This window comes from Ranitomeya variabilis, chromosome 2, assembly GCF_051348905.1.
Source record: "Ranitomeya variabilis isolate aRanVar5 chromosome 2, aRanVar5.hap1, whole genome shotgun sequence".
NCBI classification, from domain to species: Eukaryota; Metazoa; Chordata; class Amphibia; order Anura; family Dendrobatidae; genus Ranitomeya; species Ranitomeya variabilis.
In genome coordinates this window covers 817,647,285-817,672,778 of record NC_135233.1, presented here as the reverse complement: position 1 = coordinate 817,672,778, position 25,494 = coordinate 817,647,285, and the positions used below count along the sequence as shown (strand labels likewise).

The window sequence follows — 25,494 nt, the reverse complement described above, 5'->3', positions numbered from 1 at the left end:
CTGGAACGCCGCAAGTGAGCACACTCTAGGCGGACCTTGTGCAGCAGTGCATCAAGATCCGGATAGTCCCTCAAAAAACTCTGCACGACCAAATTGAGCACATGTGCCAGACATGGGATGTGAGTGAGGTTGCCGAGGCCCAGGGCTGCCACCAGATTTCGGCCATTATCACACACTACCATGCCTGGCTGGAGATTCGCTGGCTCAAACCACACATCGCTCTCCTGCTTGATGGCATTCCAGAGCTCCTGCGCTGTGTGGCTACGATTCCCCAAAAAAATTAATTTCAAGACGGCCTGTTGACGTTTGGCCACGGCTGTGCTCATGTCGGTCGTAACAGGTACACGTTCATCACGGGTCCATGTGGAGGTGGACTGTGACGGCTCCTGCAGCGATGATTCTGAGGAACTGGTGTAAGAGGAGGAGTCAATGCGTACAGAATGGATTCCTGCAATCCTTGGAGTGGGCAGGACACGTCCTGCGCCACTCGCACGGTCTGTACCCGGCTCAACTACATTAACCCAATGGGCAGTGAGGGAAAGGTATCGCCCCTGTCCATGTTGACTGGTCCACGCATCGGTGGTGAGGTGGACCTTGCTACTGACGGCGTTCAGTAGCGCGTGTTTTATGTGTCCCTCCACATGCTTGTGCAGGGCAGGGACGGCTTGCCTGCTGAAGTAAAAGCGGCTGGGCACACTGTACTGTGGGACTGCCAATGACATCAAGTCACGGAAGCTGTCAGTCTCCACCAGCCTGAATGACAGCATTTCCAGTGACAGAAGTTTGGCAATGCCTGCAGTCAGAGCCTGTGCTCGTGGGTGGTTTGACGAGAAAGGCCGCCTTTTCTCCCATGCCTGTACTACCGATGGCTGTAGACTGGGCTGGGAGTGTGTGGTTGACTGGGAAAGTGGTGCTGCGGGTGGAATTACAGCGGGTCTCTGGACAACAGGGCCAGAGGTTCTTCCACGGCGATCCTGGGAGGAAGCCGAACCAGCTGCGTGTGAGCTAGAGGAAGAGGCAACACGAGCTGAAGAGGTGGTAGCTGCCGCTGTTGGTTGGCCTAGCTCTTCAGTGTGTTTGTCTAACTCCGCCGGGTGCCTGTTGCGCACATGTTTCCACATGTTGGAGGTATTGAGGTTGGCGACTTTTTGACCTCTTTTGATTTTTTGATGACACACCTTGCATCTGACATAGCAAATGTCATCTGCAACTGTGTCAAAAAAGGACCAGGCACTGCAAGTCTTGGGAGCCCCCCTTTTGACTTTTGGAAGAGACATGCTCCTTACGGGTGCCAAAGCGGAGGCTGCAGGATCCGCAGTCTTCCCCCTCCCTCTCCCTCTTTGGACCGTACGGGGAATCTCTTCCTCAGAGCTGCTCCCACCACCTTCCTGTCCCTGACGCCAAGATGGGTCAAGGACCTCGTCATCCACACTACCCTCTGCCCCCAACTGCTCCTCCCGGGTAGTCTCAGCAGCAGAGCACGCACCAGTAAGTGGCACCTGAGTGTCATCATCAGCTGATGCGGCCTGCGATGTGGTGAACGGAGCCACTGGCCCACCCGCCTCTTCAGACTCAGAGAGAAAAAGCTGTTGGGCATCACTGCACCCTGCCTCTTCTTCCATTTCTCCAATGCTGCTTGGCTGGCCCCCTGTTTCCAAGCCAAGAGATTCAGAGAACAGAAGTAGAGACGGCTCCTGTCCTGGGCTCTCTGTCTGCCTGGGCAATTTGGCAGGTGGTGAAGAGACAGATGGCTGCTCTCCAGTGCTCTGTGTCTGAGAGGATGTGGCACTAATGGAAGTTGATGCATTAGCTGCCATCCATCCCACAACGGCTTCAATTTGGTCTTCACGCAGCAGCGGTGTACGGCGCTCGGCGACAAAGCTGCGCATGAACGACTGTTCCCTCGTGAAAGTGGGTGCTGATGAGTCACCGGTGCCCGCAGCGGGCACAGAATCCCCACGTCCCCTCCCTGCTCCGCGCCCACGCCCACGTGCCTTACTCACTGCCTTCTTCATCGTGGTTGACTGATAAAGAAAAGCAGAAAAGTACTAACGGCTTTATGTGCTTATTCCTGAAAAACTCCTCCTAACAGGTATAAGAAACACTAATTAGCTAAAGTGTGGACTAGACTTTAATATGAGTTAATGTGGCCTACACAAATGTAAAGTGGTGTAACTGGTGTGTTTGGTGAACTTTATTATTTATTTCTTTTTTGGGGGCTGAACTGACAACGGATAGAGCTGCAGTCACACGGAGACCGTGCAGACAGACGTTAACGGCGCTGTAAGGCCCAAAAACCCTCCTCTACTTTATCCTATGTAGTGTTTTTCCACAAATTAGCTGGAGACGGGTGGAAAGACACTAATAGGATTTTTTTAAATTAATTAGCAGCAGACTACAGTACTTGAAAAAAAATTAAAATTGATTTGGCGGTATGACGCAGTTAACAACCCTGAGCTGGAGACAACCAAGCTACGGCTGCTCACAGACTACAGGGCGAGCTGCAGTCACACGGAGACCGTGCAGACAGCCGTAAACGGCGCTGCAAGGCCCAAAAACCCTCCTCTACTTTATCCTATGTAGTGTTTTTCCACAAATTAGCTGGAGACGGGTGGAAAGACACTAATAGGATTTTTTTAAATTAATTAGCAGCAGACTACAGTACTTGAAAAAAAATTAAAATTGATTTGGCGGTATGACGCAGTGAACAACCCTGAGCTGCAGACAACCAGGCTATAGCTGCTCACAGACTACAGGGCGAGCTGCAGTCACACGGAGACCGTGCAGACAGCCGTAAACGGCGCTGCAAGGCCCAAAAACCCTCCTCTACTTTATCCTATGTAGTGTTTTTCCACAAATTAGCTGGAGACGGGTGGAAAGACACTAATAGGATTTTTTTAAATTAATTAACAGCAGACTACAGTACTTGAAAAAAAATTAAAATTGATTTGGCGGTATGACGCAGTGAACAACCCTGAGCTGGAGACAACCAAGCTACGGCTGCTCACAGACTACAGGGCGAGCTGCAGTCACACGGAGACCGTGCAGACAGCCGTAAACGGCGCTGCAAGGCCCAAAAACCCTCCTCTACTTTATCCTATGTAGTGTTTTTCCACAAATTAGATGGAGACGGGTGGAAAGACACTAATAGGAATTATTTGAAAAAATGTGCAGCAGCCTGCACTACTTCAAAAAAAAAAAAAAAAAAGGACAGTATGAGGCAATGAACCACCCTCCCTGAACTGAATACAACCAGCTATGGATGGCCTATGTGGCTGCACTCAGACTAGAGAGTGGGCTGCACTCACACACACACACACACAGAGAGACCTTGCAGATCGCTGTGAAAACAGCGCTACAAGGCAAAAGCAAGGTGAATAGTAGGTGAACACAGCGGTTGCTAAATTAGCCTTTGGAAAGCACAAAGAAGCAAATCGCTATCTCTAAACTGTCCCTCAGTCAGCAAACAGCGTCCTGTCACTAACTGAATTCACAGCAGAGTGATCGCAAAATGGCGCCAGCGACTTTTAAACTGCATCATGACATCATTTCAGCAGCCAATCACAGCCTTGCCAGTACTTTCATGCCCTCCATGCTAAACAGGATGTGCCCACACTTGGAATCTTTCTCATTGGCTGAATTTCTGAATTTTGAATCATGGAACTTCCGATTCCGGTATCCGATACGCGCCAAGTATCGGAATCCCGGTATCGGAATTCCGATACCGCTAGTATCGGCCGATACCCGATACTTGCGGTATCGGAATGCTCAACACTACTTGTGATGCCTCCATCTCTGCAGTCACACTCACTGGATCAGTTTTATGCACTTGATTTCCTTAATTATCAAAACTCTTTAAAAACCACAATTTGTATAATGGAATATCTAATGATAATTTGATAAATTATTCCTTAAGAAGAACTATAGTCTGTGATAGTGTCACAGCAGATGTATTTGTGTTAGTTTTCAGTAGGGGGAGCTCTTGTGCCGTTAGCTACCCATTGACGGCACATCATATTTATAAAAATGGTCTTGAGGGAGAATGTAACTAATAGCTAATAGCTGTTGTCATTTGCTTCACCTTAGAAAAAAAAAAAGTCATCCTCCATTGCAATAGTTCTGTATACATACATACATACATACATACTTCATGTCTGTGTGAAGCAGAACGCAGTGCATTCCTATAGAGTCTGACTTCACAGCCTGTATGACTCATTCATGTTCTGTTATTACATTACCTTTTAATAAATCATACCCAAAACTATGCAGACATCTGGAGCACAGCACCCGATACTAGAGAATCTTTGTGTTTAGTGAGAACAAGGACCCTATGCTGGAAATACAGTGCCTGATAAGTATGGCGACTCGCCCTTGATTCATGATGGTTCTGTCAGCATGATACATGTTAATGGCCATTATGGAGCTATTTAGAGTCAGATTCATTATTTCCTTTCTTTTTTTCTTTTAACAGTCCCTTTTTGTGTTATTCATTGAGATTTTTTTTACTGCAAATTTTTCAACTTGGTCAAGTGGTTCATGAAGTTTGCGCATCATCAAAAATCTTCTGATTCTGTCTTTAACCTTTTTTGCAACAATTAGTGCCAAAAGTCAATTGATGTTCTAAAATGTTGCAAAATGTGTGCAATAATTTTGGACAAATGTAAAATCATTCCAGGGGAGGGAGGATTACAATACATATGTTTAAATAAATAAAATGGAATTCATTAACTCAAAACATCTGACAACTGCAAACTGACATTTGTTTATCTGGTATGTCTACCTTATGTAGCACTCTACAGAGGTCTGTACTTTCATGAGCTGATTTTCCACATTCGGTAACTTGCTCCATACTATTGGAATACATTTGTGACTTTTTAAAATTCACCAATACATAAATCTGACTACATGTACCGATTGCACACAATCTTTAAAAGTTTTAAGAACAGTGTAAAATATGTAAAAAGCTGCACTTTTTGTGCACAAGCAGCTCATGACAAAATTTGCAACATAATTCTTTTTTTTTTTTTTTTAATTACAAAAACTGGTGCAAAACCTTTTCTAAATTGCACCCAGAGTTAATTCCATTCTGCCTCGTCGGTGCCTCATTATTCGGTGATAGTCCATGGCGGGCTGTGCAGCTGTGTGAACTCTTCCTGTGGAAGTCCGGCCCTTCTGATAGTGCTTCACCATGATGGTCAGCTCCTACCTGAAGATGTTACTGGCGGTTATGGGAACTGTGCACCACTGCAATTGTTCGATTTTTGACATGGTGTCGAATCCATCATGTTGGGAATTTATCCAGACGAGCATTTTGTATCCCAGCCTTGCACTTTTAGCCCACTGCAGTAGGGGGTGCCAAATGTAATAGGAAATTTGGCTCATTGGGCTGTTCATGCAGCAGAAAACAAAATGTTTGCCAGCTGTGAGCCACAAATCCGCTACAATGTATTCCAGTTTTTTTGGTGTGCATTATAATATATCTGTTGAGGAGCAGTAGGCCCTCCCTCATTTTACGAAGTCCTGCCCATTTTTGGAAAATTTCCAGGCCCGGCACAACATGGAAAAGTCTCAATTTGTCTTAAATACCAATTGCAACAAATGTTGTGACTCTCTGATGTTAGTTTTCTGCTGTTCAGGGGAAGATAAAGCCCCCATACCCTCATCCATGCATCAAAAATATTGAGGAATTGGACATGTTGTGAACACGCAGAGGCACCCATGAGGATATACTCGTTTATTGTATCTCATTGCTGGATGAATATTGATCTGTGTAGTTTAGTTAGTAAAATGGGCAACTCATCTGTTGACAGGTTCTCCTGCCTTGTGCACCTCAATTGCTTTCAGTTCCAGTTTATTGTTACGGGTGCTGTGTGCTGTTAATAGGGCATAATTTAATATTACTGAGCAGGACACTAGAAATAAAGCTAAAATAGCCTATCGCTTGGGCCCTGAGAGTCACTTGTGGACTCTTTAGTGGTAACATGCGCATTTCATTCCAGCATTTCTCTATAGTACATCTGTACTTTTCTTACATTCTGAAGAAGTGCAAAATGTTTTGTGCTGGTAATGAACTTCATGCCCATGCTCTGACAATAAGCTATTTTTCCCCTTAGTGGTGTTTCTCATTTACCGTAACACTCCAGATTCTGGTGGATAATTGCTTTGTGTCACACTGTATGGATTTCCTTGTAAAATATTCATAAATGTGTTTCTGGTGGGAAAACATATGATAGACTTCTGAGTCTTTTGTAAAAGTAATGGACTCTTTCTGGCACTGTGAAACACAAGTAAAAATGTACATCCTCTGACAGACTGCTAATAGTACACATAGGAGACATTCAGATTCTACATGCAGCAATGTGAGGGTTAGAGGACGACTATGCAGTATCAATGTCTACGGATCACTGCACCCAGCTAATAACGTATGTAGCTTTGTGGAAATGAGTGTGTTAATGCATTTAAAGGGAATCGGTCACCTAATTATGGCCCTATAAACTGCGGCCACCGCCTTCAGGGGCTTATCTACAACATTCTGTAATGCTGTAGATAAGCCCCCGATGTAACCTGAAGGAGAAGAAAAGCAGCAAGGAAGAGGACGACATTGCATGAAGATGGGAGGCGCCGGACCCGAACCTAACCGGGACCGCCCCTGGGTGAGTATAATCTAACTTGTTTTTCTTCTCTTTCAGGTGTAACTGTAATGGTGATAATGAGATGGTGACTGGCATTATTGTAAATGGCCGGTATGTGTCGCAGAGGGAGTCTGCTCTGTAAGCCAGTAATGTTGTTGTTCTGGGACCTGTAGTCCCACAAATATTTGTATAATTGTAGTAGGAGGCTTGCAGGGTTAGTTGGAAAGCTAAGTGGGTCTGACTAACCACACACACCTCCCACCCAGGGGAGGGGTTAGAGGTACATAATGTGACCAGGGTTGGGGGGAAGAGTGTTTGGATCTGTATGGTCCATGTGCAAGGTCCTGGAAAAGCCTATGTGTTGGGAGTGCTATCTCCCTGAATAGCACGTAGTGGGGCTTTGGCAAGGAGTGGCCTGTGTGTTAGACGGTCCCAGTTGGGGACTGACGTCCTGCAGAGCGCACGGAGAGGCCATGTGTGAGCAGAGTCAGTGACTGCACTGGATTGGGGAGCTACCGACTTTCGGAGAGTCGGGACTGTCGTGAGTGCCCTGGTCGCAAGGACGGAGATCCCCATTAGGCTGCTTCCCAGGAGTGTGGACTGACAAGGAGTCAGCATGTGAAGCAGGAGCTCCAGAAAGGTAACTGCAGATAAAGGGGTTTCTATGAACTGTGCGGTCACCCACCGTAACTGGTCAGAGGAGGACCGGCGTGTTTAGCAACTGCAATCTCATGTCATGATGCTATATGGGTAGACATTGATACTGCTCACAGACACCCTGGGAACTACTCAGACGAGGACTAGTGGGTGTAGTGTCTGAACTGTGAGTTAAAGCCATATATGAAGTATCAGAGTATGGCCGGGATCACACATACACGAGATACGGCCGAGTCTCGCAGGTGAAAACCCAGCTCTGGCGCCGACACTCTGGAGCGGAGCGTGCAGCCGCACAGCAATACATGGAGCTGCACGCTCCGCTCTGGAGTACCGGTGCTAGAGCTGTGTATGTGTGATCCCGGCCTTAGGCTACGGTCACACTATCAGTATTCGGTCAGTATTTCACATCAGTATTTGTTTCTATTATACGTACGTGTTTCTATTATAGCTTTCCCCTCTGTTTGTTCCACTCCTGGTTTTGGCTTACAAATACTGATGTAAAATTCTGACCACATACTGATAGTGTGACCATAGCCTTAAAATGTATATAATGAACTGTGCATGACCCAGTTTATGCTGCACAAAAATAAACCGCATGGAGTGTTTGTGTGATAAACCCGTTCCTGTGTGCTTGAATATCGCGGCCAAGTGAGTGTCCCCAACACACTCAGTAAGCGCTATCTTTACAATGTTTATGTATGTATATAAATGTGTTTATATGCACACACAGGTCTTTAACCCCTTCCCGACATGCGCCGTACTAGTACTGCTCTGCGGGAACTGAGTTCCCGCAAACCGCAGTACTAGTTCGGCGGCACGATCGCGCGTCCTCACGCTGAGCGCCGCGGCGATCGCGTGCGGGTTTCAGCTGTATATGACAGCTGACACCCTGCACCAATGCCCACGATCGGCGCTAGCGCCGATCGTGGGCATTTAACCCCTCTGATGCCGCTGTCAGTAGTGACAGCGACACAGAGGGGCATCGCGCAGGGACGAGGGCTCCCTGCGTTCACCCACCGGAACAACGCGATGCTCAGAGCAAGCGCTGGAAAGCCTCCTACACTGCCTGTCAGATCGCTGACAGTGCTATGCAAAGTGTCAGATCAGCGATCTGATCTAATATAGTGATGTCCCACCCTGGGAAAATGTTAGAAAGTTTAAAAAAAAATAGAATGTATATAAAAAAAAAAAAAAAATTCCCCAAATAAAGAGAAAAAAAATATATATTTCCCAATAAATCCATTTTATTTACATTTATTTATGTAAATAAAAAACAAACAATAAAAGTACACATATTTGGTATCGCCGCGTCCGTAACGACCCGCTCTATAAAACTATCCCACTAGTTAACCCCTTCAGTGAACACCGCAAAAGGAAAAAAAAAAAAAACGAGGCAAAAAACAACGCTTTATTATCATACCGGCGAACAAAGTGGAGTAACACGCGATCAAAAAGACGGATATAAATAAACATGGTACCGCTGAAAATGTCATCTTGTCCCGCAAAAAAAAAAGCCGCCATACAACATCTGCAGAAAAATAAAAAAGTTATAGCTCTCAGAATAAAACGATGCAAAAACAATTTTTTCATATAAAATAGTTTTTATTGTGTAAAAGCACCAAAACATAAAAAAAATGATATAAGTGGGGTATCGCGGTAATCGTACTGACCTGAAGAATAAACCACGCGAGGAATGGTATAAACGCCCCCCCCCCCCCCCCCCTAAAAAATTCAGGAATTGCTGTTTTTTTGTTCATTCTGCCTCCCAAAAATCGGAATAAAAAGCGATCAAAAAATGTCATGTGCCCGAAAATGGTACCAATAAAAACGTCAACTCGTCCCGCAAAAAACAAGACCTCACATGACTCTGTGGGCCAAAATATGGATAAATTATAGCTCTCAAAATTTGGTGATGCAAAAACTATTTTCCAGTCCACCACCTGACAGCACCATTGGAGGACGTCCTTCTTATCCGTAGTGGGACAGGAACCACAAGTTAAAAGGACCCTCCCCACTCCACCCATCAGTGTTTTTCCTGTCCCACTGCGGATAGGAACTGCAAGACGCCCTCCGACGGTGCTGTGCAGATGGTGGGGATCGGGGGGCCCAGCCTTTCCCTTCCCCGCCGCAAGATATCTGCGGCTGATACCTGCCATGGGGGGTCCCTCAGCCTCCCCAGTGTAGCGCTGCTCCTGGGGTCCGGTCCGCTTCCTCCTCGGGGGGGCTCTCGGCCCGGGTGCCTGCATGCCGGGAGGTGTATGCGGCGACCGCTTCCAGCAGCGGCCGGCTCCAGCGTGCGGCCGCGGTTTCCGGGTCCAGCGGCCGCGTCACTTCCGGTTGCGACGACCGCGTCACTTCCGGTGCGACCAGCATGGAGGATGACGCCGGCAGCAGCGCCGGCCTCGGTGAGGGGCTCAGCGCGGTCACCGCAGCGGCGGTAAGGAGGGCAGGATCAACCAGGTAAAACCTATATAATCTCACCAGGGGGGTCTGTATACCGCCGGCCATCCTGACAAAGGGAGCACTCGGCTATACGTAGAATTGTCACTAATGGAGGAGACTGTCAGACCTGAGGGGACTGACCAGCTTCAGGGGCACGTGAGTGGGCTATGCAAAGCCATACCACAAAGCTCACCCCTCCCCCTGCTTCCTACTTTACGGTGCCACGTGTCTCTATTTTACCCTAGGCTGAGCCTTCCATCCCCACAGCCGAAAGAAAAAAATCGGGGAAAAATAAATGCCCGATATGTTCCACTAAGTTTCCGGAAAACTGGCGGAAACCATTGTGCAAATCATGCACATCCAAAATTGTGGGTGATGAGCAGACAGCGCTGCTATCCAGTATGAGGACCATGATACGACAGGAGGTTCAGGCTTCTATCTCAAGCTTGAATCTTCCCCAGGCTACTCAGTCAGAACCGCAGACTTCACGGAAGAGGCCGAGGGAGGGTTTCGGGGGATTCTGACCAGGAAGAAAGAGACGGATCTGTGGGCAGAGGGAAGAGATATCTCTTCTCCGCAACAGACACGGATGAGCTTCTTTATGCTGTGCGTAACACCATGCAGCTACAAGATACACCAGAGGAGACCTCGATCCAGGACGAGATGTTTGGCGGATTACATGCCCAAGTGACAAAAGTCTTCCCCGTCAACAACCACATTCGTTCCATGATCCTGGAAGAGTGGCAGGAAGCGGAGAAGAAGCTAGTGATTCCCAGGGACTTTAGACTTCGTTTGCCCTACAACCCTGAGGACATTAAAGTGTGGGATGAAGTTCCCAAGATCGATGTCCCACTAGCAAAGGTGGCGAAGAAGACCTCAATCCCATTTGAGGACTCTTCCGCATTAAAAGATCCTATGGATCGTAAAGCAGACGGTTTGCTAAGGAGAACTTGGGAGTCCTCCGCGGCAATAATACGGGCCAATATAGCGGCAACCTCCGTAGCCCGGTCAATGCACTTATGGATTGACGATTTAGAGGATCACCTCAAAGCCAAAACTTCCAGAGAGGTTATCCTTAAATCATTGCCATTGCTCAAACTCGCAACAGGCTTTATGGCAGACGCTTCTGCCGAATCTGTAAGGTTCGCGGCTAGAAGCGAATCCCTGTCTAATGCGGCCAGAAGAGCCATATGGCTTAAAACCTGGTCGGGGGATCTCCAGTCAAAAAATAAATTGTGTGGAATCCCATTCTCAGGAAATAAAGTATTTGGGCCAATTCTAGACGATATTCTAGAAAAGGCCTCAGATAAAAAGAAAGGTTTCCCTGAGGAGAATACCAAAAAATATCAGCCCTTTCGTAGGTCCCGACCTGGTCAGAGGACAGACTACAAGGGGAAAGGGAAGACTGGGAGGTGGTCTTATCCCAAGGGTGGAAAAGGTAGAGATTCCATCTTCCCTAGTGCAGGTACACCAAAGTCAAATAAATGACATAAAGGTGGGAGGTCGATTACAGAAATTTCTAGGGGGTTGGCAGAAGGTGTCCCAGAATCCTTGGATTCTACAAGTAATTGCACAGGGATACAAATTAGAGTTCTCCGGCAGTCCCCCAGAAAGATTTGTAGTAACCCGACCTTGCCCGCTCTCCGACTCCTCCATGTGGACAAACATCCAGGAGCTGTTAGAATTAGAAGCGATTGTGCCAGTTCCCATCTCAGAAAGAGGCGAAGGCCATTATTCTCATTTATTTTCAATAAAGAAACCGTCCGGGGACTCCCGGACGATTATAAACTTAAAACCATTAAACAAATGGGTACGGTACAAAAGATTCCGGATGGAATCTATAAGATCCACGACGCCTCTAATAGACAAAGACATGGTAATGTGTACCCTAGATCTGAGCAATGCATACTATCATGTCCCGATACACCTCTCCTACCAAAAATTCCTGAGGTTTGCCATAATGAACAGGGGGATTGTACATCACTTTCAGTTCAGATGTCTCCCTTTCGGGCTTGCTTCAGCGCCCAGGATCTTTACCAAGCTGATGTCGGAAGTGGTGGCCTATCTGAGGAATCAGAATGTGACCATAGTCCCATACCTGGACGACTTCCTGATAATGGCGAAATCACAGAAACTCCTCAAGATAGACTGCACTTTCACCCTTTCCATCCTACAAGAGCTGGGGTGGATTGTGAACTGGAAAAAGTCCTGCCTGGTCCCAAATTCCAGAATAAAATTTTTGGGGGTGATCTTGGATTCCAACCGAAGAACATCTTTCTTACCAGAAGACAGACAAGAGGCCTTGATCAGACACATCCATCAATTCAGAAGAAGTACCCCCTCCATAAGAGATGCAATGAGGATACTTGGCTTCATGACAGCATGCATACCCTGTGTGAAATGGAGCCAATTCCACTCACGGGAGTTGCAAAGAGAAGTCCTAGGATCCTGGAACAGGAAACGGAGTTCCCTAGACAGGAAGATGCTTGTGTCTCCGTCAGTGAAGAGATCCCTAACCTGGTGGACCAGACCGAGGAACCTGAGAGAGGGAGTACCGTGGGTACTCGATCCCTGTGTTACGGTTACCACAGACGCCAGTCAATACGGATGGGGCGGTCATATAGGAAGAACATACTACCAGGGAGAATGGACTCCTCAGATTGCGGCAAGATCATCGAATTTCAGAGAGCTGTATGCGATCTGGAAAGTGTTGAACCAGGCCCAGTCATTGGTCCGAGACAGACACGTGAGAATACTGTCCGACAATGTCACAGCAGTGGCATTTCTGAGACACCAGGGAGGTCCGAGACATCCACCACTGCAACACTTAGCAGACCAGATTTTCAGGTGGGCAGAAAGATCTGTCAAATCCATCTCGGCAGTTCACCTGGAAGGTACCAAGAATCAACTAGCAGATTTCTTGAGCCGAAAGTCGGTACATCCCGGGGAGTGGGAACTGAACCCGGAAGTATTCAGCTGTCTATGCCAGAAATGGGGCACACCTCAGGTGGACCTCTTTGCCGCCAGGTCAAACGCAAAGGTCAGAGCATTTTTTTCTCTGAATCCTCTAGATGGAGCCACAGCAGTAGACGCCTTGTCTCAGTATTGGGGAGAAGGCCTCCTGTACGCCTTTCCGCCTCTTCCTTTGATATCGAAGACACTCAGGAAGATACGAGACGAGAGAGCAACTGTAATCCTGGTGGTTCCCTTCTGGCCAAAAAGAAGCTGGTTTTCTCTACTGTCCAGGATGTCAACAGAAGAACCAGTCTTTCTACCGAACAGGCAGGACCTTCTGCTTCAGGGTCCGGTGTTCCACAAGAATCCAGACTCTCTGCACCTATCTGCTTGGATCCTGAACGGCAAACCTTAAGATCCAGAGGCCTGTCAGAAGAGGTCATTACCACTCTCCAGGCAAGCAGAAAGCCGGTGACTTCGGCGATTTACAACAAGATCTGGAAGCGGTATTGTTCCTTTCTGGGAGAAGGTCATGTGGATACTTCAAAACCAGATATCCCCAAGATCCTCGATTTCCTGCAACTCGGATTTGACAAGGGCCTTCGGCCTAGTACTCTAAAAGTACAGATTGCAGCACTTAGTGTATTTTTTGATACATCACTAGCCTCCCATCCCTGGATAGCAAGATTTTCCAGGGCCACACAGAGAATGAGGCCACTTGTGAGGAAATCAACTCCTCCTTGGGACCTAAACCTGGTCCTTAACACTTTGTGTAAAACCCCTTACTTACTGTCAGAAGATATGGACATAGCCAATCTCTCCTTTAAAACCGCCTTCCTAATTGCCATCACATCGGCTAAAAGGCTAGGGGAGATGCAGGCTCTTTCTATCCAGAACCCATATCTTCAAATCTTTGACGACAGAATAGTCTTCAAACATAACCCAGCTTTCCTCCCCAAAGTAGTATCATCTACCAATATAAATCAGGAAATAATCCTTCCTTCTTTCTGCCAACACCCTAAAAACGCAAAAGAAGGGGTCTACCATAACCTTGACGTTAGGGAGACTGTTCTAAAATACCTGGGGGCGACAGAAAGCTGGAGACGGGACACTAACTTATTTATTCAATACGGTGGTCCAAATAGGGGTTGCAAGGCAGCAAAATCAACCATTGCTAGGTGGATTAAAAACATGATTAGCCTAGCATATACAAACCAAGGGAAAGATCCCCCGGATACTCTTAGGGCCCACTCAACACGAGCTATCTCTACATCATGGGCAGAGAAGGGGGGAGCCTCAGCTGAGCAAATCTGTAGGGCGGCGACTTGGACTAGTCTTTCTACCTTTGCTAGACACTATAAAATAGATGTCGTATCAGACCAATTAGCCTTTGGTAGGAAAGTCTTACATGCAGTAGTCCCACCCTAGTTAACATCCTTTGGTATTCTCCAATGGTGCTGTCAGGTGGTGGACTGGAAAACGGTAATTAGTTCTTACCGGTAATTGTATTTCCAGGAATCCACCTGACAGCACTACTAGTTCCCTCCCACTGCAAACTTTTACTACTGACTAATGTGATGTAACATTGGTGTGTAATTGTAAATAAACTCTTTTTTGCATCCATCCAGATGTGGTACTTAGAAAATCACTGATGGGTGGAGTGGGGAGGGTCCTTTTAACTTGTGGTTCCTGTCCCACTACGGATAAGAAGGACGTCCTCCAATGGTGCTGTCAGGTGGATTCCTGGAAATACAATTACCGGTAAGAACTAATTACCGTTTTTTGCAATAAAAAGCGTCTTTTAGTGTGTGATGGCTGCCAATCATAAAAATCCGCAAAAAAAAAAAACGCTATAAAAGTAAATCAGGGAGGGAAAAATAATAAGATTTTAAAAAATTTATTTATTTCCATTTTCCCGTTAGGGTTGGGGTTAGGGTTGGGGCTAAAGTTAGGGTTTGGATTACATTTACGGTTGGGATTAGGGTTAGAGGTGTGGTTAGTTATAGTTGGGATTAGGGTTAGGGGTGTGTTTGGGTTATGGTTTCAGTTATAATTGGGGGGTTTCCACTGTTTAGGCACATCAGGGGCTCTCCAAACGCGACATGACCTGCGATCTCCATTCCAGCCAATTCTGAAATTTGAAAAACTAAAACAGTGCTCCTTCCCTTCCGAGCTCTCCCGTGCGCCCAAACAGGGGTTTACCCCAACATATGAAGTATCCGCGTACTCCGGACAAATTGGACAACAAATTTTGGGGTCCAATTTCTCCTGTTACCCTTGGGAAAATACAAAACCGGGGGCTAAAAAAATAATTTTTGTGGAAAAAAAAAAAAGATTTTTTATCTTCACGGCTCTGCGTGATTAACTGTATTGAAACACTTGGGCGTTTAAAGTTCTCACAACACATCTAGATAAGTTTCTTGGGGGGGTCTAGTTTCCAATATGGGGTCACTTGTGGGGGGTTTCTACTGTTTGGGTACATCAGGGGCTCTGCAAATGCAACGTGACATCTGCAGACCAATCCATCTAAGTCTGCATTCCAAACGGCGCTTCTTCCCTTCCGAGCTCTGCCGTGCGCCCAAACAGTGGTCTGTCCCCCCACATATGGGGTATCAGCGTACTCAGGACAGATTGGACAACAACTTATGGGGTCCAATTTGTCCTGTTATACTTGGAAAAATAAAAATTTGGGAAAATATCATTTTCGTGGAAAAAATATATATTTTTATTTTCACGGCTGTACATTCTACACTTTAGTGAAATAATTGGGGTTAAAAGTGTTCACCACATATCTAGGTAAGTTCCTTAGAGGGTGTTCTTTCCAAAATGGGGTCACTTGTGGGGGGTTTCCACAGATTAGGCACATCAGGGGCTCTCCAAACGTGACATGGTGTCCGATCTCAATTCCAGCCAATTTTGCATTGAAAAGTCAAATGGCGCTCCTTCCCTTCCGAGCTCTGCCATGCGCTCAAATAGTGGTTTACCCCCACATATGGGGTATCGGCGTACTTAGGACAATTTGTACAACGACTTTTGTGGTCAAATTTCTCCTGTTACCCTTGGTAAAACAAAACAAATTGGATCTGAAGTAAAAATTTTGTGAAAAAAAAAAAAAGTTAAATGTTCAATTTTTTTTAAACATTCCAATAATTCCTGTGAAGCATCTGAAGGGTTAATAAAATTATTGAATGTGGTTTTGAGTACCTTGAGGGGTGCAGTTTTTAGAAAGGTGTCACTTTTGGGCATTTTCTGTCATATAGACACCTCAAAGTCACTTCAAGTGTGAGGTGGTCCCTAAAAAAATAGTTTTGCTAATTTTTTTTTTTTGTTGTAAAAATGAGAAATCGCTGGTCAATTTTTAACCCTTATAACTTCCTAACAAAAAAAATTGTTTCCAAAATTGTCCTAATGTAAAGTAGACATGTGGGTAATGTTATTTATTAACTATTTTGTATGATATGACTAATTGAAGGGCATAAAAACTAAAACTTTAAAAATTGCAAAATTTTCGCCAAATTTCCATTTTTTTCACAAATAAACGCAAGTCAAATTGAAGAAATTTTACCACTATCATAAAGTACAATATGTCACGAGAAAACCGTCTCAGAATCACCAGGATCCGTTGAAGCGTTTCAGAGTTATGACCTCATAAAGTGACAGTGGTCGTAATTGAAAAAAATGGCCTGGTCAGGAAGTTGAAAACAGGCTTTGGGGTGAAGGGGTTAAAGGGAATCTGTCACCCCAAAAATCGTATATGAGCTGCGGCCACTGGCATCAGGGGCTTATCTACAGCATTCTGTAATGCTGTAGATAAGCCCCCGATTTAACCTGAAAGGTAAGAAAAGCAGGTTATATTATACTGACCCAGGGGCGGTCCCGCTGCGGTCCGGTCCGATGGGCGTCGCAGTCCGGGTCCAGCGCCTCCCATCTTCATACGAACACATCCTCTATAGACATAGTCTATGGGGAAAAAACGCATCCTGCAGACAACTTTGCAGGATGCGTTTTTTCTCCTAAACGACGCATTGCGACGTACAGCCAAAAACGCTAGTGTGAAAGTAGCCTTACGCAAACTTTTATTTTTTAAGCTTCGCACTCTTGAAAATGCCACGTGCAACTGGCCGTGTGAGAATACTGGTTTTGGTAGGAACAGGCCCAGCTGTTTGAAGCGTTTGTCCCTGTGATTTATTAATGGTCATTGCAAATGCCACTTTGACTGGGAATTGCGTTGCATCGTGTGAGACATCTTTGATATACGTGAACATCTGTGCATAAGGATTATGGTTTGTTAGCATTGTTTGCAATTTATCCATTAAATCTTGTCGACATTTTCTATTGGCTGGATTGTCAATACGATGCTGCAATGCAGCGTCACAATCGAGAATGAAAAGGCCTGCGTAAGTTGGGTTTACCCCTTCAGGTGGTTGTATACTTCCCAGCATGTGAGAATTCTGGCCATGTAATTTGACACAATATGGCCCCTGCCAGGAATATTGAATATAGAGTTCACTTGAACTGATGCAAAAGCCAAAGCACTTCTGTATATTTTGCAAATAGTTTTGAGCTACGTGATCATTCTTTTCAATAAGTGTCTGAAGTTCTTTACAAACAGTAATGGTATGTAATTGAACCTTTCCCTGGTGGCAGCAGATTGGTCACGCCCGACTTCACCTAAATAGAGCTTTGCTGAACAATGTGGACATACTTTATCCATACTCCCAACACTGTGGGTTTTAACTTCATTGTCTGGAAGTAATAAGAGAGCACAACAATATGTCTTTGGAAGTGAATGTTGGCACCTCCTTGCTCAGATGTCTTGTTGATGCAGGAAGTAATCAGGTGGATCTAAATCAATACAGTGCTCTTGCAGTAGTGTTCTACGCTGATTCACTATCTGTTGTCTGTGCTTCTGTTGAGCCTGTCTATGGTTTTCAAGAGGTTGTAGCCTGTTTGATGATCGCTGAGATGGTGTCTGAAGAGGTCTGGGACGTCTTGTTTGTGTTGGACTGCCTCGAGGCCTGCTTTTTATACGCCTCTTCCTTGTCATCCTGCAAAGTAATTCCAAACCCAAACAATATCAGGTCTGCGCTCCAAATGCAGCTTGAAATGTACAATAGGCAGTGCATGTTTCCAATAGAAAAAGCAGTGCATGTTTCCAAATGTGTTTGCATATGTGACTCACCTGCAGTGAAGTGTGCAATCTGTTTGGATTTGTTTGTGATGTCTGTTAGCAGATTTGGGGTAGTGTGGTGCCACCTGCAGGTCATTTTTTCCTTACTGCAGGTTTATGAAAATTAATGTTTAAACTGTATTTTATGATTACATCGTGGATGTGTAGTTTGTTTGGCTATTTTCTTGTTGAAGGGGGCACGTTTACCTTTCAAATGGTGGATCATTTGTGTGTGTGGATGCAGTATGAACGGAGATACAAAGTAATCACCGAAAAAGAGTGTTTAGAAATAATATGTAAGGATACCAGTCTTGAATGGCGCTTGTTTCTGCTCCTACTTCATTCACTTTTCACCGTTGTGACCTGTTCACTACAATGGAAACCACTGGGAGAAGAGCTTACTGCTCTGTTTGTATGATAGCAGTGTTCATGGGGTTAAAAGCCAAATCCAGTCGCTCTTCCTACATGGTTCACCTCATTTAGGGGAGTTGATGAAATGGTACCAATGACTGATTTAATGATTCCTTAGTTATAAAATACAGTTTTTGGTAAAAGGAATTAATCATCGGTATATACCGTATCCATACACGAGCAGATACAATTACATTGGGCAAAGTATATAAAATGGCAAAATGTCTCCCGCCAGTCCATGATTTATTTTTTGAGCAATTTATGAATTGGCACTGTATAAGAATAGTTATTTGTATTGATTCCTTAACCCTCTGCTTGCAGGGTCACCTATTGAATTGTGTTGGTGGAGCCTGAATGCATAACATTATAGTGCTGCACCTGTTCTATGTCTTGGCCTTATGGTCGCTATGATAAGTGACTGGTTCCGTTACCTTTCTGGCATGATGCATTTAACAGGAATAATGTATTTTTAGGAAATGTGTAGGGGGGAAAAGAGGCACGAGTAAAATGGCAGTTGGTATGAGGTGGTGCCGCACACAAGTCACTCCTTGCTGCCGTGAATAGCTTAGGCTACTTTCACACTTGCGTTTTTAGCAATCCTTCGCAATCCGTCATTTTGGGCAAAAAACGGATCCTGCAAATGTGCTCGCAGGATGCGTTTTTTGCCCATAGACTTGTATTAGCGACGGATCGCGACGGATGGCCATTCGTCGTGCAACGGATCCGTCATGTTTTGGCGGACCGTCGGCACGAAAAAACGTTCAATGTAACTTTTTTTCGTACATCGCGTCCGCCATTTTCTACCGCGCATGCGCGGCCGGAACTCCGCCCCCTCCTCCCCGGACTTCAGAATGGGCAGCGGATGCGTCGAAAATATGCATCCGCTGCCCACTTCGTGCACAAATTTCAAAAATTTCACAACGTGCGTCGGTACGTCGGCCCGACGCTTAGCGACGGACCCGTACCGACGCTAGTGTGAAAGTAGCCTTGGGCCTCTTTCACACTTCCGTCTTTTTCCTCCTGTCGAAATCCGTAGAGTTTTGAAAAAACCAGGATCCTGCAAATTTTTCTGCAGGATCCTGATTTGTCCCATAGACTTGTATTAGCGACGGATTGTCACGGATGGCCATCCGTTTCATCCGTCGTGCACTGGATCCGTCGTCTGGAAAAAACGTTCAATGAAACGTTTTTTGTCAGTGTCGGAAAAACGTGCAACGACGCATCCTGCGGCATATGTCGTTGGCTATAATGGCAGCCTATGGACGCAGGATGCGTCGTTGCCTGTGAAAAGCAGGAATCCAGCGACATATTGCGTTTTTCTAATCTGAGCATGCCTGGAAGGATTTTCTAGTCTGGGGAGATATATTTTCTCTCTCTTTCTCTCTCTGCGTTACACACGTTTTACTCTATTTTCACAACGTCCGTCGATGCGTCAATTCGCTGCATTATGACGCACCCCGACCGACGGAAGTGTGAAAGAAGCCTTACCTGTGAAAGTGCTAAAATATATAGTGTAAAGGAAAGATAACTAAATTTATTAGAGACTTAAGAATTATGGAGGGAATTTAGGAAGACTGGCACTTCACACACCCGTCTCAATCATCAAGTCTGCCATTATGTCATTTTTATAAATTGGCACTGGTTGGCAGGGCCCAGAAGCTACATCCAACTAAATTTTTGTAAACTCTGTAAAGCCTGTTCAAAATATAGGGTTTCACGAAAGTTTGACTTTTTTTTTTACGTCAATTTACTATAGTACATAGTTTGATACGGGGAATTTAGGTGTTTTCTAGTTTATTTTGAATACTGAAATGAATGTGATTTTCTTTTAGATAAGTGAAGAAGAAAAGAAGATGCATTACTACGACCTGATAAATTCTACATATGGCCTGAGTGTAACTAAATTGGAGGACTGTGAATTTTACAAAGTAGGTTCCTTATCGCCTCACACTTTCCGGGAGCTGATCCTTCTAAAATATGCAGTAAAAATGTGAAATGCAAGGGGTTTTTTTTGGGCACATGGTTGATCTATGATCTCGGTATGTTTGGTGTCACAGTTGTGCAGAAATTTTTAGATAATAACGTGATCTATTGCCTATCAGTATTAAGACATTGCTGCTTTCTGCCATAAACAGCACCATATCTGTCCACAGGTTGTGCCAGGTACTACAGCTCCCTCCTCACTTTAGTGGAGCTGAACTACAACACAAGGCCCAACTTATGGACAAGTGTGGGGCTGTTTTTGGAAGAAATCAGATCAGTTTTTCTAACTTTTTACAACCTTTTTACTTGAGTAAAAGGTTATATAATTTCACCTTTAAAATATGTATGTTCCCAAAATAATAATGTAACTTCTGATACAACACATAACTCTTTAAGTCTAGTTTTAGAGGTTGTGTAGGAATTACAATTCTTTTTCTGTAGTGGTAATCCACTAAAATGTGATTTTCTGGTAGAGTATGAAGACATGCCAAAGTTAACACGTTTATACAGTCCTAACTTGAGAAATGTATGTTTTGTAACATTTTAAAGAGGACTATTTTAGGCTGGGTTCACACCTTCTGGCCCCAGGGTAGTAGCATGCATTGCAACCACATGCAGTTTAGGCTGCCATTCAAGACAGTTGGCCACACGGCATGCTACTGCCCTGTGGTTGTAATGTGTGACTCCAGCCCAAATCAACAGCTGCTGTCCTATCATTTTAATCAGACTTCTCATGTTTTCATCTTGAGTACATAATGAATAAGTTGTATAATTGTTTTTCATGAATTCCTATTACACTTCAAAAAAGAATCTTTGTATCACATCTTATCATATCAGAGAAATCCACTTCTTTCTTCTTCTTGACTGATGAATCACTCTGAAAATTCTAATTTCCCAGGTAAAATCGGTCTTAAGTGAATACAGATGTTTTCATTACTGAGGGCAGTTGGTGCTAATAAAGTTCTATGGAGAAGTGTAGGTTATTTCAGTAGAACTTGCAGAGCTAGCTCCTCCCTTCTCCATAGAACTTTAATAGCACCAACTGCCATCTCCTGACTCGGTAATGGGAGAGCCTGTCTTCACCAAACTCCGATTTTACCCGTGAATTGAGAGTGAATAATGAGTCCATGAGGAAAAAGAAACACATTTCCCTGATGAGATACTTAACAAAGTTGCATATTTTCATGTATGCACATGGAAAGAAAAATCCAGCTCCAGGAATAAAAAGTATCAAAAATTTATTTAAACATATTAAAATTTGGAAAACTGCTGACAAGCGAAAAATTACATCATTTGGATGGAAGCTACCATGTAGTCGCTGGACGCGTTTTGAGCACAAACGGCGCCAAGGCTAAAGTCTAAGAGCGCAGTTTGTGCTCGAAACGCGTCCAGCGACTACATGGTAGCTTCCATCCAAATGATGTAATTTTTCGCTTGTCAGCAGTTTTCCAAATTTTAATATGTTTAAATAAATTTTTGATACTTTTTATTCCTGGAGCTGGATTTTTCTTTCCATGTGCACAAGTTTCAACGTCCGACAGATGTTTTTTCCTTGCTCGGACATTATGTGGACTACAGACGAATGTTTCTACTGGGTGAGCTGAAAAGTTTTTCTACTATATTTTCATGTGTACTATTGAATTTTGGTACCTGTGGAGGTGAAATAATAGGACAGTTACTCTTTAAGTGTCCTTCCTGTGGTGTATATTTTCAGCAAACATGTAATTACTTTGGTTTATTGTTGTAATTCCTTTCTTATTTTAAGGTTCCCTTTCAAGCTGCCCTGGACTTGGTGCGTCCACGAAAAGTGTTCCTCTCAAAAGGATATGCCTTCATTCCACACAAGGATATCATTACCTTAATCTTGAATGACTTTAGGACCAGACTCTCCAAAGCTCTTGCCGTAAGTTAAATATCATTTTTCCAAAGGATGCACTGACCAATTATCGGGCAATTTTCTCTCTAAAGTCCAAGAGACTAAACACCTTCTGATAATGTGAAAATATCTCTTCTAGGCTTAGTTCCATATCCACAGTATATGCTAGAAATGTATGGTGGCTGCTGGTCCACCACCTTATCTCCAGAGTGGGCAGATGTTGGAGGAGAAGTGGCTGGATTTCCCATACAAATGGATGGAGAGTGCCGCACATGTGTATGGGAATTCTGCCCACCTCTCCACCTACAGAGGTGGCTTCAGGCCCTCGTACTCAAGATAGATGTGAGTTCCATTCATTGCAACATCAAGCATTTATTTATGGATTATTCTTGGGATATGCCATGAATGTACAAGCTGGAAATACCGGTCTAATCATTTGTTTCTTAAAATGTAAATGGTTTTTTTCTGGTGAAGCTACCATGCACACTTTAATTCTTTATTTCTCATGTTGTGTAATGTTAGCAGTCTGCCCTCCGTGTCTTTCCTGTTGAATCTTTATACTTGGCTGATGATCAGTAAGTACAGGTATCTAGATATAGAAATGTCCCACTACATGTACATTTTTGGAGCTGAGCCTTTTGCTAGCAGGGATGCTCGATGATGTAGAAGGGTAGCAGCATGATATTTATAGCCGGCAGTATTCTGCCCATGGAGAAGCAGACACAGACACTTTGTCTCTGATGCTCGGCTTACTGGGAAGCTTTCCTGCTCTATTATAGTAGATAATGATCACATAACTCCAATTCATAAAGAAAGCATTTCAGCTTTTCTGTATGTGTAATTACCTGATGTGTGTTCGGCCATGTACGCTGTACAGGAGCTCCCACCCAGCAACATGAAATATGAACCCCGTTCCTCCTCTGTAAGCACCACTTGTGTATTATACAGCATGGCGCTATGGAGGAGGACTTGTAGAGTGTCATTACAGGACATGCTTCTTAAAGACCACCTGTCACCAGGCAGCAAAAGTGGCCAGTGTTTGCTCTTTTACTCCTGCTGCACCCCTAAGTATTTTTTTGTAATTCTAGCATACAGAGATATGGACCTTTTTATTGCTAATTTTTCTGGTGTTTACCGAGAGAATGCAGTCACATGGTCCTCTAGTGGCATGTCTTAAGGCTACTCTTCATAATTACACTGTAAGCATGAACCCTTCATAAAGACCTTATCAATTGGCACTAAATAAAAATGCCCCCATCTCAGCAACTATATGGCAGATTTAAGGAAGGATAGTGATGAAGAAAGCTGGATACTCATCGGAGCAGCTGGAGTACAATAAGAGCAAAAATGGCCATTTTTGAAGATGTTGGGTCCTCTTTAATGGGCTTCTCTATGGGTATATTGGTCCTCTTGCCACCAGACATCTAGTTGCAGGTGGCATATGTGTGGCACGGGCTTCCTAAAACTGGACCTGGTTCTAGACACAGAATACCGTTGGCTGGATTTATGTGGGGCATCATTGTTCTGGACCGTGAGTGAGTGGAGTTTTATAAAACCAGACTGTATCTGTGGTACAAGTCCATAACTTGTGCTATAGGTGGCAAAACTGTGTGCGGTTTTACTACAGACTTCACCCTTTCCAAGGCTAAACTCTCACGTAACGCCAGTTATATAAAAAGTCAGATGTCCCCATGTAGAGGGTCCTAGCAAAGCCTGAGGTTGGCCCATTCTTTATTTCTAAATACAATATGGAATTTTACCTATGTTCACAAAGATGTAGTCTACATTTTTATGTTCACCAAGCAAATAAAAATGTACAAAATCTTTTTCCATATTTTAGTTTTTTTTTATTATTTTGGTTTCCTCTCTTTGGGAGGGAGATTGTTTTGGGTGCAGGGAAGTGACCACCAGTGTAATGTCGGCTGTAATGTATGTCTTTGGTAAAACAGACAATATACTATTCTCGTAGATTGTAAGAATGGCTGCAGTGAAGTAAAACTGTGTTTCCTGAATCGTTGGCCTAGAACGCGCTTTTTCCGTGCGGCTCTTGACACTCGGCTGCACTTAAACACCGCAGATTTCATTCACATTACCCACTAGTGGGGAGAACACATCATCACACTGTTGTTGCTAGGAGACAGGGGAATGGAGTTTTTCTATTTGTAAAGTCACTTCTTTGACAGTTCTACCTTTTATAAAGCAAAATGGATAAAATCTCTACAATGATAACATCACATATTTAGAGATAATTGTAACAAGGGATGGGGGAGCGCTAATTAAATTATGCACTTGCTACAAATAAATAGTATTCAGTATAAAGGGACAATAGTGCGACGATACCATATAATACGGGAGACATGAAATGATTCAGATGGCAGTGTCAGCCATCAATATGATACCGTATGCAAACCTCTAATGATATTTCAGTCCACATAGTATATCGCCATTATTATGTGTTAAGTTAGACACGACATAATCACCATATTACAACCCTCACTAAGGGGAGTTAGACATTTACTAAAGGGAGGATTCATTGCAAAGCTTTACAGGACCCGTATAGCTCAACCTTCATTTTAATCACAACAGATGCTGGGTAAAAAAGAAAATTCCCATAGATTGTGTATACTTATCCTATGATTCCCTAATGACTAGCAGCATGTTTTTGTGCAGTGACAGCTGTTTGGGATGTGTCGGATCGCATTTGTTGGAAGTTCCACAAGTTGTCATTTTGATTTCACATGTGAAATGTTGGCTCCTGCAGTTTGTTCCATGGTCAGCTGTGGAGGGCCTGTGATCTGTCACCCTGTCCGTGAACACCACTGCAGGTCGCATGTTTAGACAAGGTGTTGACAAGGAATGGCTTGATGGTTGTCATTTACTTGAAGCTGAAAGGAGTATGTGTGACCGTGCTAGCTGTGTTTTGGGATAAACATACAGTACAAATTGTATTGCTGTTTTTCTTAATAAAATTGTCAGGTAGGTTGATGGATCCAAGTGAACCTATACTGATTGGCTTACCATGCTTCTCATTTAGTCACAGAGGCAGAAAAGCAACTCCCCTTGTAACTTACACCATAAAAAAAGAGAAGAATTAGCTGGACGGAAAGGCAAAATGAGCAATTGTAAATACACAGTGCCATATAATATGATGACTGATAAATACTTTGATGATCAACTTTTTGGGCGGCACCAACCACAGCCTCCCAGACACTGTTCAGGGTTGGACTGGTTTCCTCCAGGGTAAATTTCCCATTTAACCCCTTCACGCTACAGCCCTCCAGTGAGATTGCAAAAAAAAGTGCAATCCCACAGTTGTGTGTTATTTTTTTAATTTTTTTTTTAAATACCATGTTCACTAAATGCTAAAA

The 25,494-nt window shown here is 44.3% G+C and overlaps 1 protein-coding gene across 4 annotated transcripts in view; it reads left to right on the top strand.

The window, feature by feature from the left end:
- PRIM2 (DNA primase subunit 2) overlaps positions 1–25,494 on the top strand; it is a 297,371-nt gene that overhangs the window by 73,346 nt on the left and 198,531 nt on the right. For all 4 annotated transcript variants that reach the window (XM_077289995.1, XM_077289992.1, XM_077289993.1 and 1 more), the window contains exons 6-7: positions 20,100–20,195; positions 22,016–22,153. In XM_077289995.1, coding sequence (XP_077146110.1) covers positions 20,100–20,195; positions 22,016–22,153 — 234 coding nt within the window. The remainder of the gene's footprint in view (positions 1–20,099; positions 20,196–22,015; positions 22,154–25,494) is intronic.